The sequence below is a fragment of the Nematostella vectensis genome, chromosome 7, assembly GCF_932526225.1.
Source record: "Nematostella vectensis chromosome 7, jaNemVect1.1, whole genome shotgun sequence".
Lineage (NCBI taxonomy): Eukaryota > Metazoa > Cnidaria > Anthozoa > Actiniaria > Edwardsiidae > Nematostella > Nematostella vectensis.
The window spans coordinates 14,245,925-14,259,332 of NC_064040.1; the positions used below are offsets into that span (position 1 = coordinate 14,245,925).

A 13,408-nucleotide genomic window follows, 5' to 3' on the forward strand; every position below is an offset into this window, starting at 1 on the left:
GTTTCCTGTGGTACTAGCCACAGGTAGTCCCAGGTAGGTAGTCACAGTCCCCCGCTTATGAAAAAGAAATAGCAAGGAGCGTCCATTTCGAACTTTGTTGTTTACATCTGTTCGCTTCAGCGACAGCTTCACAACAAACGAAGTTAAATATACTAAGCATTTTGGCTGCGTTTTATGTCTGGCTATGCGCCAAAGATGCAATGCTGAGAGGCTTGTTATCTGAGGCATTTTTCATCAATCTACTTGGAAAAAATCTTTGTCCAGAAGCCCATCCTCGGATCGGAATTTTCTAAACCGATTGCAGATTTTATCACAATATCTTGACTATCTGAGTTAAGGACTCCCACGAGATGAATTCCAACACGGTAGAGAATGGTGAGACTCCGTCTGAATACGATAAGATGGCGCTAAGTCTACTGGGCTGGATCGAAGAAAAGATCGCCATTTTGGACGATAGAACATTCGCCAACACTTTACCCGAAGTGCAACAACAGTTACTTGAGTTCAACCAGTACAGGAGACAAGAGAAACCTCCTAAATATGCCGAGAAAGGAAAGCTCGAATCTGAGTTGTATACTAGCCGGTCCGGGTGTAGTTCTCCTGGTGGGAGAAATGTCTTGGACATCAACTTAGCGTGGGGAAGGCTAGAGAAATGTGAGCATGATCGAGAAATGGCTTTGAGGGGACATTTACAACGCCTTGAAAAACTCGAACAGCTTGCCGGTACGTTTGACAAGAAGTATAGTATGCGAGAGTCATGGCTGATGCAAAACCGTAGTGTCGTGAATGATGAGAATTTCAGTAGTAGCAGTATTGATAATGTTGAGGCAGCTATTAAGAAGCTTGATGCCTTGGCAGCCTATGTCGACACACACCAGGACAAGATTGACAACATTGCTTCTATGGCTGATGATCTAGAGAAAGGTGGATTTCATGATGCTGAGAGAATCATGTTGTGTAAGGGGCGAATACTACGGCTCTGGGGGGGCCTACAAGATATGATCAAGAGGAAGAAAGAAAAATTAATGAGATGTATGCAACTGAGCATCTTACTTCAAGGAATGACTGATATCATAGATAGTATTAATGAGACTAAAGTTGTATTATTGTCTGAAGATTATGGCAAGGATCATGTGGAAGGGCAGAACGTTGTTGAGGGTGAGATCACAGTAAAAGCGCACCAAGTACATGTCTTGAAAAGCAAGGTAGGGAGGTTCCTTAATTTGGAGGATAAAGATGACCTTAAAGTTAACGAAGAGCTGGTGAGCCATCATTTGTCAGAGATGGAGAGAGTGTTTAATGAGTTAGTTCATCTAAGTGCAGCAAGGCATATCAAACAGGACACAACTCAATCTACAACAACTGAGACCAGTTGATTATATTGCTCTACTTTTAATCCAACAGAAATATTTATGGATGAATCCTGTCATTTAACAATACTAATGGTATTTTGTCAACCAGATAATCATAACTTACCTACTGCTGCAGAGCTGTATCAAGCCTTATAATATTGGGGGGAAGGCGTGATACAGAAACACAAAGAAAATATCGGGGTCACAGCCTACTCTTTACGGGTCATTTGCTTTGTAGAAAAAGGACTTTCCAGAATTATATGAATTGAAAATAGGCACAGCAGATTTTGATATGATATTACTGGATTCCTAAAAGCATGTAACATACCAACCCAATTTAATGAATTCTCACAAAATTATATTGATACAATTACAGTTCAAGGTTAAATACAGTAGTATAGTTACAATCCCTGTGTCACTAACAATTCCTCACCATGCTTTAAAAAAAAAAATACACATACAGGGTACTGTATGAGGTGATAACAAACCACCCTGGTATAAATTCTAAACAAATTATTCCAAACCTTATAGAACTCTTATTTGGAACTGTCTCCCAAAGTGCAATCAAGAAAATCTTTTCCAGAAGTATGGCATTAAACACAAATCATCTAAGTATTTCTAATAGCCTACAAATCTTGTTTTCATATTACATTAATGAAAAGGTAGCAACTTTACAATCGTTTTTTTTGCTAGCGGATGTATCTCAAACACCTTTCATTTTTCTCACTGCTTGAGAATATGCCAGTAGCAGAACAAAGGGGGGGGGATTGTGGGGTTTAAACCCCTCTTTTTGGCTGCCTTGGGAAAGTGTCTCATATGGAACTTTCCTCTTGTACGCATTCCCCCTCCCACCCCCCACCTCTCAGAAAGAAATCTAGTCTTATATTATTTAATCAGTTTGTTACAAACTTTGTTACATTCTCTTAAAGGTATTGTCACACTGTGACAACAGTGAAATAATAATGAGTTGTCATCAACAAAAGTTTTCTTTTGTTATGGGGAGGGGGGTGCACTCTATTTTACAAATATGTACCCAAAAGCTGCAAGCTTGACTCTGCAATATTGCATGCAATAGTTGCTGACCCAGTACCCACTCTGTTTAGCCCCAATACCGATATAGCTATCTGGAGAGTCACAATCCCACTCATGGTTCCCAAAAATTCTTTTTGGGATTAAATCCATTCATGCCACAGGCTTGCTGAAGTATTGAGCCGGTAATCAGGCCAAGCCAAGGGTCTCGCGCCATAAGCAGTGCCCTAAAATTACCGTCAGCAATGGCATCGTACAGGGATGTAGAGTGTAGTCCAAGGTGAGCCATTTAAGATTGTTGCCGACTTTCATACCCAAGCAGATCTGGTCAAACAGCACGCCCCAATAGGTGGACAGCATAGTCTCATTACCATCAAGACCGATTAAACCTGCTTCAGGGTTGTACTCAAGCTTGTTTGACCAGTATCGGGAGGAGTATCTAAAAGTTTCCTAAATGTAAAAGGAAATTAAAGTTTAATGTCAATGAGAAATGCTGTTATAGTAACTGATCTAAAATGATACATTAGCAACGCCCGGCCCGTTGGATTTATCTTGGGAGAGTTATTATCAGATTTGGCTACAAAAAACTTTGACTTACAGATTTATGACATACCAGAGTGATCTAGAATGCCTTATAATATACTACACTTTTGCTTTTTAATATTGTCACAAATAGTACGCCTGGGTACTGGCCTGAACACTATCCAACTATGTTGGCATGACACAGCCTAGTCCCAGGCGTTCTAACCGGGTTTTCTCTGCTTGGAGATGAACCGTGAGGTAGCCTGGGGGCTGGGAAAAGCTCACCCACAGAACATTCAGGGAAATGGTTTCCTGTGACGTCATATCTCTTACGATCCACAGGAAACCCAACCACAGGAAACCCGATAAGAATGTCAGGGACTAGGCTAGGCATTACAATGTTCGCCTGAAAATGTTGGTGTGACAATGTTGACCTGAAAGTGTTGGCGTGACAATGTTGACCTGAAAATGTAGGCGTGACAAAGATGACCTGAAAATGTTGGCGTGACAATGTCGACCTGAAAATGTTGGCGTGACAATGTTGACCTGAAAATGTTTGCGTGGCAATGTTGACCTGAAAATGTTGGCGTGGCAGACAGTGCTGAATAACGTATGCGCATGCGAGTGTTCTGGCGAAAACAAACAAAATCCCAGTGTTGACTCGTTCGAGTAAAGGCACGAAAGGATGACTTCAGTCGTTGTTTTGACTAACTGTACAGCATTAAAACCATACTGTACAAAAGATGACAGATATGTTTGATAATTAGGGGGTCATTAAGAAAATTATTAGGTTTGGTCTTGTTTTCTTAGCATTCACCAAAATGTGACAGTTCGCCGGTAAAATGCCGCCATTTCAAAACAAAAAGGCTGGTTTAACCGCGCGGTACTGGAACTAGTCTTGCGTTTTTCAGCACTGTTGACGTGGCAATGTTGACCTGAAAATGATGGCGTGACAATGTTTGCCTGACAATGTTGGCAAGATATTGTGCCGATCTCATAGTATCTAAACAGCTAACAGACAACGTTGTGTAAAGATAGTTCGAAACAGCGAAACATTCCTTTCCTTGTGAGATGCGTGTCATGTATAGCTTGTAAGGGAGGGGGGGTGTTTTCTTCGTTTCGGTAAATAGATCAGTATAACAGATAAAAAAGAAATACACACCTTTGAGCCGTCTGCTTTTATGGCCACCGTATATTCCCCACTTCCACAGATATTTGACATGTGACAGTAAACGTCAGCTTCTTTTGAGTCGACGGGAAAAGTATAAACCATCTCCTTACGGCGACTGAAAGGATAGGACTTTGTCACAAGAAAAAATCGTATCGTATCGTCGACGGGTTGAGAGTGACCCGGTGAACAGTTCTCTCGGCTTTCAACCCCAGAGGGATTCTGGGTGTTCGCTGGGGGTCGAGTTTATCGCTGACTGACATCGTATACATATACGTGTATATATGCACATAAAGTACGAAGTCGCGTGGCTATGGTGCGGACTGTTAGACATGTCTAACATAGCATAGCACGAGTTATGCGCGCGCATCATGGGTGATGTTGACGTTGACATTGACGATACCTTGCCGGTCGCGTCCGCCGATCGCGGGGCGGGGGACGACGAGACGACACCCCTCATCCCGTTTGACCCCGACGATGGGGAGTCGATCCCAATGACGAGCACGTCATCGCGTATGCATGCTGCGAGTAGCATGGCTACTCGAAGCGCAACGCAAACCGCCGGGACGGCAAGCGCTGAAACCTCGTTCATCACAGAGGGTGCAGCGACAAGACTCGGTCTCCAGTTCCTCAGGGAGGAATACCCAAACCTTAAAGAGAGTCTGCTACGGTTCCAGTCAGACCGGAGGGGAAAGACGCTAATACGGGTTCGCAACCTCGACAGAGGGGGGTGGTCTAAACCAAGACAGCTGTTCAACGAGGACGGGGGCGTCCGACAGGACGTTGCAAATCTGAGAGGCTTCAAGCTGGCGATGGGGTCCGTGGCAGAGGTAGACGCGGTCACCCAGGAGAACACAGAACGGATCCAAGAGCTGCAAGGGGTGGTAGCCACAGACAGGGAGACCATCGACGACCCTAACTCGTCAGAGAGTAGCCGCCAAGAGGCCCGTGAGCGCAACGAGGAGAGGCTGTCCGAGATTGACGAACTAGAACGCGAAAACCGAGAGCTCGAGAACCAAAAGCCGCTAAGGGAGCGCATCAAAGCCATCTTCAAAAAGTACGGCTTCACCGCCACCGCTATCGGGTTGGCCGTAGCGACGACAATCGCGGCCATTGTGACGTCGCTCCGCAAGTCGCTCTCCCCCGTGGCCAGAGGGGTCGGTAACGGGCTTAAGGCCATCGGGGAAAAGCTGGGCGAGCTTCTCCCCGGGCTAGTAGGCAGCATCGCAAACTTCGTGTTTAAGGCTGCAGGGGAAGCGGTGAAATTCCTTGGCGAAAATGCGTGGCTGCTCATTCTAGCCGTAGCCGCGTTCTTGGTTCGTCAAATGCAAAGCAGTCATCGGAACAAGTAATACGCCGCGGCCACCGCGAGTGCCGACAACCCCGCCTTGAGGGCGGTGTGGTCACTCTTTTCGCCCGACGTGCTATGCGCAGCCTGTCGTGCCGACGCCGGAACGGCACCGGCGCCGCCCCGGTCCGAGGCAGCCGCGCCCTCCGCGTGCACTTTCGCAGGGGTGCTCTGCTGCCGGGGCGGCACGTGGTCAGTCGCGTGTTGCACCCTAGGATGCCCACCGGCCATGTTATGAGCACCGACTGGCTTTGTCTCGGTGTTGATCCCGTTTGCGCCGAGCTTCATGGAGTCCGTGGCTTTCTGCAGCTTATTGTTGTAGCCCACGACGCTTTGCATGTTGATCACCAGATCGCTCGGCATCAGCCACACTCCTTGTGCAACTGCAAGACTCAATCTCACCTTGGCCTCCTGCACGGCTAACTGGTACCTTTGCACGCTTTGAGCGATGTCGTTTTCTATTATCGCGTCTTCGAGCAGCTCCGCGAACTCCGCCTGCGCCTCCATTGCCGGCCCACCGGCCCCTGCGATGGAGGAACGGACGTTTACCTGTGCACCAAGCACTGTGTAGACGAACGCCTCGACCGAGCGGTCGAGTCTCCCTAGCCCTGCTTTTGTCAGCCCCTCGCCTTTGGGAGGCGCAAACCAGCTATATTGCACACCCCCGTGGTCGTCGTTGCGTATGTAACCCACCTGCTTCCAACTATTGTACGCCCCACCTTCGTCGCTAAACAGATTGAGGTGGCTCGGGTACTCATCCGCCGCCGTGTCGTAGCCACGGATCACGTGCACGTTGCGATACCCCTCCCCCGGGTAGAACACAAACACATCGCCTAGCCCATGGTTTCGCCCGCCTTTCCATCGGAAGTCCGGCTTACGCGGCAAACCGAAACCTATGCATAGACGCTCGAAAGCGGCCTTCTTGTAGGGGTTACCTTTTTGCGCGAACGGGTTGTCGCCAGGCAGGGGGACGCCGAGCTCGTAGAGTATCCTCCGGGTGGTGAAGTAGACGTGAAACCTTAGAAATCCCCTGATGACAGAGGGGAGCGTGGCGAAAGTGGGGTCAGTTAGGGACACCCCACATCCGGCGGTTGCGCACCAGACCGCAAAGTTGAGTTGCTGTGGCCAGTACCCATAGGAAGGCTCCGATAGCCACCGGCGAGACTCCTTGGCGGACTTGTGCGTGACTACTGTCTCTTCGAATATGTCTCGGACCCTAGTCGTAAATGATTTGTCCTCAGCCACGTGTATCTCCAGCTGCGTGAGTAGTGGGGTGATGTCTGAGGCCGTGCTCTCCACGGGGGTCGCGGGCACGGCGTAGAGCAGCTTTTGCGCGAGGGTCAGAGACCTAGGGAAACCTAGAGAAACCGGTTTTTTGGCTTGTTCGGCTATAGCGTGTTTGATATGTTCGGCTATAGAGGCTCCCGCCGCAACTGCCGCCTTCTTCGTCTCCTCCTCCTTCCTTCGGGGGACCTCGTTCAGCATCTGCCAGCCTTCCCAATCCATGCTCAGCCCTATTAGACACGAGGCGGGCTATGTTCAACACAATGGTGGTCCTACACGCTGTGTACACCGGAGGTGAACTGACGCTCTTCTTCGGGCAGCCGATAAGGCGCCCACGCTTTGTGGCGCTCCGGCAGTGCTCCCTGTTTAACAGCTGGTATAATCTCGAACGGGAGCAGCAGATAACGACTATAGCCTCCCTCCCGCCCATCGCTACTCTGCCAGCCGGGCACCACACGGCCGAGTCCATCGTGGAAACGATTAACCACGCTAAAAGCCAGATTCTGACCGCGAAGCAGGACCCCCTCACCGGCAAGATCGTGCTCGTGTCCAATGGCGTTGCGTTCCTGAACGCCGAGCTTTGCGCACTGTTTGGCCTAGAGGCTAAAGACGATCAGATGGGGGAGCGGGGCTTCGCAATGCCCGTGGGGGCCCCCCCACTTGAGGTGACTTTGCCGAAAATAGAGGCCATCTACGTCTTCTGCGACATCGTAGACCGCACGAAATGCTTCGCCTTAGACGAGCCTTCAAACGTTCTCGCTTGTCTAGAAACCCGCGGGAGGCCGCACGAGAAAGTCGTCTATGGGCCCGACACCCCCATTTGTGTCGCCGCGTCTTCCTCTGAGTTTGTCTCGAGTATCCGAATATGGATCAGGGATGACCGCGGTAGACGGGTGGACTTTAAGGGCAGGCCTGTTCGCCTCGTATTAGAGCTAACCTAGGCCCGACATAGCAGGCATGGCGAACAGCGACGTTAGCAGCGGTGGCATATCCATATATCCCCCACTCCCCAGTGCCCACCCCCCGCAGACGCCTACCGCTCCGGCAAGCACCGGCGGCGACGCGCGAAGTTTCCGACTCCAGGTTATACGTGACAATGAGATAACGCATTATCGACAGGTGCGGAAGAAGTACAAGCGCGCCTTCGCCGTTACCCATGCTGTGTCTGTGGCATCCGGCATCGCTGCAGGGGTGCTTTCCAGCGCCGGACTGGGAGTCTCTTTGAGTGGGATAGGGGTTCTGATCGGCGCTCCGCTGGCAGGGGTCGCCGGGCTGGTCGGTGTCGTGGGCGCGGGCGCGGGGGTGGTCTCTAGGGGTCTTACGAGCAAGGTGGCTAAACACGAAGACACGATGGTTCTAGCGGAGAGTAAGAAAAACTCGATCAGCGAGCTGGTCTCTAAGGCTCTGCAAGACGGGCGTATCTCAGACGAAGAGTTTCGGCTAATACTTCAGGAACAAGAGAGATACAACGCGCTCAAGGCCGCTATCAGAGCTCGACCCGGCCTCGCACCGCATGATAAAAAAAGCGGGAAAGGGCCCTCCCTGGTGGCACGCGAAAGGATGAAAAAGAGACTGCGAAAAATCCGCAAGGGGTGTGGGATCTAGGTGTTCGAGTAGAACTCAGGTTTAAACGCCACGCCGGCGGCTTTGAACTCACGGCCGAAAAACGGTTATTCCACGCTGCGTAGGTTGGCGGCCCTCCTCGTTTTCGCGGCCCACCACTATTTGCCCCAAAAAGTCGTGTACGCGTAAGTCCTTGGGCTTGCACGCGCCCGGCCTACACCCTAATTATTCATGAACGCGAAACACCGGCCCTAATTGATTATTCATGCACGCGGAACACCTGCCCCTGATTGATTATTCGTGTTCGCGAAATCTATTTTGCCTACATTAACTTTTGCCGATTGTTTATGTACGTGAAATCGATTTGGCCTTCATTAGCTTTTGCCGATTGTTTATGTAGGCAAAACATCTGCCTGATATACAGAGACGGGGCTGGGAGGCCCGGGTGGGCGATTCGCGGCTCCCAGGCCGTTTCACTCAAACTACCCAGTCCCCCCTTGTTTACAATAACAGGTTTTTTGGTTCTTATTTTGAAAGAACAAAAAAAAAGATAATTCAATATTAAAAAACCGAAAACTTCAAAAACTGTTCCTAAATCAGTATTAGTATTCATTTATGGACTATTTATTCAAAATCGCATAAGCCATGTATCTAATAGCTTCTTAATAAATATACCATTGACATAGTGGCGGAGAGAGGGACATATAACATAAATAATGTTCTAAATTGAGCCGTAAATAGTCATCGCAGCTTTGCTGTAAATTTACGCATAAATTTGTTATTTCGAAGCTCTCGACTCTAGCTTTTAATCGCTCTTAAATGACTCTCGAAAACTTCACACAAGGCTAGATAACCATGCGTTACAAAATATACGGAGAGGAAATAATATCGATATGGGCTAAAAATTTGTCCTAGAATAAAAGGAGGCGGGGCGTCTTACTTGATATTTATTTCGATCAACAAAATTTATACGTCATATTATATTTTCATCCTTGTGTTATTGGTTTAGTGTATTGGATATGGAATCTAAATCCATTTCTTTGCGTAGTGCGTTTTCAAAGATGAACGGTGTGATGGAGGGAATACTGGGTCGAGCCACCTTTAAGACGTTTTTGAAAAAAATAGAATGGGCAGGGCATGCACCACGTTCGCAAGTAGGTGATGTCAATAATTACTATATGTTTTGTTATTCATTAATTCAACGATTCCAGGAAAACCATATATAGGAACCAATTCAAGAAACAGCTATAGCAATTCTACTTGATTATGGCATTTCTGTCGATACCGCTTCGATAACTCGGATAATACATACGGACTGTTTTGGTTCTCGGGAGTTCTGATCTTTGATAGATCAGGATTGAGCGAGTTACGCTCTTACGCGTTTTCGTTCGGGCCCGGGCCGGTTAAACATCAATAACCCTTTTAATAAATAGTAGAATTAGGCAATTTTTTAACGTTAAATTTTGCACTCTGTGGGATTAAAGCGTTCTGAGCCCTATCACGCGCGATGTGCTTGAGCGCTGTCACGCGATGCGCTTGAGCCCTGTCACGCGATGCGCTTAAGCCCTGTCACGCGATGCGCTTGAGCCCTGTCACGGGATGCGCTTGAGCCCTGTCACGGGATGCGCTTGAGCCCTGTCACGCGATGCGCTTGAGCCCTGTCACGCGATGCGCTTGAGCCCTGTCACGCGATGCGCTTGAGCCCTGTCACGCGATGCGCTTGAGCCCTGTCACGCGATGCGCTTGAGCCCTGTCACGCGATGCGCTTGAGCCCTGTCACGCGATGCGCTTGAGCCCTGTCACGCGATGCGCTTAAGCCCTGTCACGCGATGCGCTTTAGCCCTGTCACGCGAGGCGCTTAGCTTAAACGCAGACAAAAGCTATCCAAATACTCACATAGACAACATAGACAATAGTTGTGCAAATTATTTTCTTTATTGAAATTACAGCCTTATTCTCGCAATCATTAAAACTTGAGCAGGAGTACCACGTATATATGCACTCCTGGAAGACATTCATATAACAAGCATCAAAACTGAGTAGGAGGATACCAAGTAGATATGCACTCCTGGAGGACGTATTTATATTACCACGTATATATGAACTCCTGGAAGACTTATAAATATTGTTGCTCAATGTTTAAACATGTTATATAAATAACTCAGGCGAATTATAATGACTGTTCTATTTTCGCTCTGATCACATGAATAAAATCTAAAAACTAGTGGCCGTAGCTAGCAGAGGGGCATCCCCCCCCTTCAGAAAGCAGTACAGTACAAATTAATCGACTTTTTGACTTGTGTAATCTTGTTAAATACAGATTAATCTTACAGAGAGTAACTGAAGAGTCTAACACAGAGTACAGTTACAATATTATTATTATTTTGTCAAAGTTGATTTTCAATGGATTTTCCTTTTTATGATGAAATCGAGCACCTCTTTGCAACGATACCTCGATTTTACCATACTTTTTCTTTCTCCCGAGTAATATCGTAAAATCCAGGTTCCACTGTATGAATGACGACAGCAATGGTCATATATATAAATGCAGCTTATCGGGTCCTAACATACCATTGATGTCATCAACAAATAAAAATCCCTTATTCTTTTTTTTTTTTTTTTTTTGGGGGGGGGGGGGGGTATTTGGGGCTGTGGCCGGGGGTGCTCTCTATTTTACAAATATGTACCCAAAAGCTGCAAGCTTGACTTTGCAATATTGCATGCAATAGTTGCCGACCCAGTACCCACTCTGTTTAGCCCCAATACCGATATAGCTATCTGGAGTATTACAATCCCACTCATGATTTCCAATAATTCCGATGCGAATCATGTCTTTGGGATTAAACCCATTCATGCCACAGGCTCGCTGAAGTTTTGAGCCGGCAATCAGGGCAAGCCAAGGGTCTCGCGCCATGGACAGATTCCTGAAATTACCGTCAGCGATGGCATCGTACAGGGATGTAAAGTTGTAGTCCAAGGTAAGCCAATTCAGGTCATCGCCGACTTTCATCCCTAAGCAGATCTGGTCAAACGGCACGCCCCAATAGGTGGACAGCATAGTCTCGTTACCATCAAGACCGGTTAAACCTGCTTCAGGGTTGAACTCAATCTTGTTGGACCAGTATTGGGAGGTGTACTGAAACGTATCCTAGGAAGAGGAAAAAGAAATAGTCAAAATACAATAACAACTTGCATAAGTATTAGCTAACAAACAGCCAAAGAAATAATCTATATGAGATTTTGCGAGGGACCATTTAGTTGGGTGGGGGAATGATGGAGTGGTGTCACAAGGAGGAAGTTGAAAGTGGTTTCCAATTTACGACTTGTACCTTTGAGCCGTTTGCTTTCATGACCAGCGTCCATCCCCCACTTCCACAGATACTTGTCATGTGACAGTAAACGTCAGCTTCTTTTGAGTCGACGTGGAAAGTATACACCATGTCCTTGCGGCGACTAAAAGGAATGTGGACAGTGTTTACAAATAAAGTAAAACAATCCGAAAAAAAAAACGACAAAAACAAAGAATCTACGACTCCTCGTTTAATGAGATGACGCGATGACGAATTATAAGGATCTGCTTTGAAGTTTGCCATGTAAAGCAGTTCCCTAGAAAGATGTAGCGTTTGGTGTAGGTAAACAAGATAAAATCATACTGTTTTTATTCATTTATCAATTTCTGTTATTTGAATAGGTCCAACTAGAGCAGCACAATAATATTACTCTTACACACCGTTTAGGTTCTATGGTACTATCTCGTTGCTACGAAACTCCGTTGCTATGAAAGAGAAAAGCGCTTCATTCGGATAAATAGACTAGAATCGCCGCGCGCCTTCTAACTTGATTCCGTGGCCCAGTGGTTAGCAACTTTGACTCGTAAGCAAGTGTTCCGGGTTCAATCCCCGGTCGAGTCTTTTTATTATTATTATTATTATTATTTTCTTCGGAACTCGAGTTCTAATTTTCTTTTTCCTTTTTTTCCAAGAGATTAAAATAAACTTTCGATATTTTGTAGAAGAAAATGCAATTTTTAAATGTTTTTCGAGAATAAAATTAAATGGTGAAAAAACAAGATGGCGGCCATTTCCGCGCGAGAAAAACACGTTAATTTTAAACATTTTACAACAATTGTGATTTTTTTTTCATTCAAACCATTTGTATTACCATTCCTAACAACTTAGCGCGCATGGGATTTTTGATTTTCAAAGAAGTGAAAAGTTATTACCAAATATGTGGTTTTCGAAGAACATAAAAATTCGCCATTTCTCGCGGTATCAAAATTTCGCAAATCCGATGCGTGAAGTTTTAGAAAATAGTGATGTTAAAATATTTCTGCAAAAAAAATATGTTAGATTTGAACGGTAGCTTCTCCGACATGTTTTTCTGTTCTGGGTCACGTGACCAGGGGAGGGGTCAGATGACGTCATCACTTGTGTCATTTATGTCTAAAACACTTATGTTGAAAGTTCCAAGAGATTTGCCAAAAACAGAAGCTTTTATAACAAATTCCCCTAGCAACGGACTTAAAATATAGTACCATAGGCTAGGGATGATTTATCCTTTGGTTAGCGCTTACCTACTTTCTAGGAACCGGCCCCTGGTTAATTTGGCTATACTTACCCATACTTTTTGAAGATGTCTTTGCACGATTTAACACTCTCTATAAGAGATTGACACACAGTCAGCACTTAACTAGGTATGAGTCAACACAAGGTTGAAAAGGTATGTTAAACGCCTCTGTGAAACAGAGTAGTTGCGCTGACGTTTCAAGCGTCAGCCCTTCGTCGGAGGGCAGACCATCTAGTTTTTCTACAGCTTGCCTGTAGTCTTTCAAGTTATACCAGCACTTAACTAGTCCCGATTTTAGACTGACACTAAGAAGGGCTGCAAAGAAGACTAGTTTGTTTGTTTGTTGCATTTGCATTGCATTTTTTTTGATAGGATTCTTGAATCTCCTCAAATTAGTTTCATCGCTTTTCTTTTTCATTAGACATACCGTGTCATGATAGCTGTTTCGCGCCGTTAGGACGCTTGCAATGAGAAAACACCAAGCGCACCAGGCTGTCAGAACAGCAGGCAAAACAAAAAACACCAGAAAACACGAAGCTTGGAGATGATTCAAGCTTTATTCAAACTGCGATATCA

The 13,408-nt window shown here is 46.4% G+C and overlaps 2 protein-coding genes across 5 annotated transcripts in view; one reads left to right on the forward strand and one right to left on the reverse strand.

Annotated features, from left to right (window-relative positions):
• The first annotated feature begins 350 nt into the window (after window positions 1-350).
• On the forward strand, window positions 351-1,376 carry LOC5507889 (spectrin beta chain, non-erythrocytic 1). Its single transcript, XM_001628437.3, has one exon. It carries the CDS (start codon window positions 351-353, stop codon window positions 1,374-1,376), a length of 1,026 nt encoding a protein of 341 aa, XP_001628487.3.
• Window positions 1,377-10,182: 8,806 nt separating this feature from the next.
• LOC5507890 (uncharacterized skeletal organic matrix protein 5) overlaps window positions 10,183-13,408 on the reverse strand; it is a 38,376-nt gene continuing 35,150 nt past the window's right edge. For all 4 annotated transcript variants that reach the window (XM_048729982.1, XM_032376602.2, XM_001628460.3 and 1 more), the window contains 3 exons: window positions 12,884-12,923; window positions 11,596-11,719; window positions 10,183-11,414 (listed from right to left, as the gene is read on the reverse strand). In XM_048729982.1, the coding sequence (XP_048585939.1) occupies window positions 10,935-11,414; window positions 11,596-11,719; window positions 12,884-12,923 (644 nt within the window). In that variant the 3' untranslated portion in view covers window positions 10,183-10,934. The remainder of the gene's footprint in view (window positions 11,415-11,595; window positions 11,720-12,883; window positions 12,924-13,408) is intronic.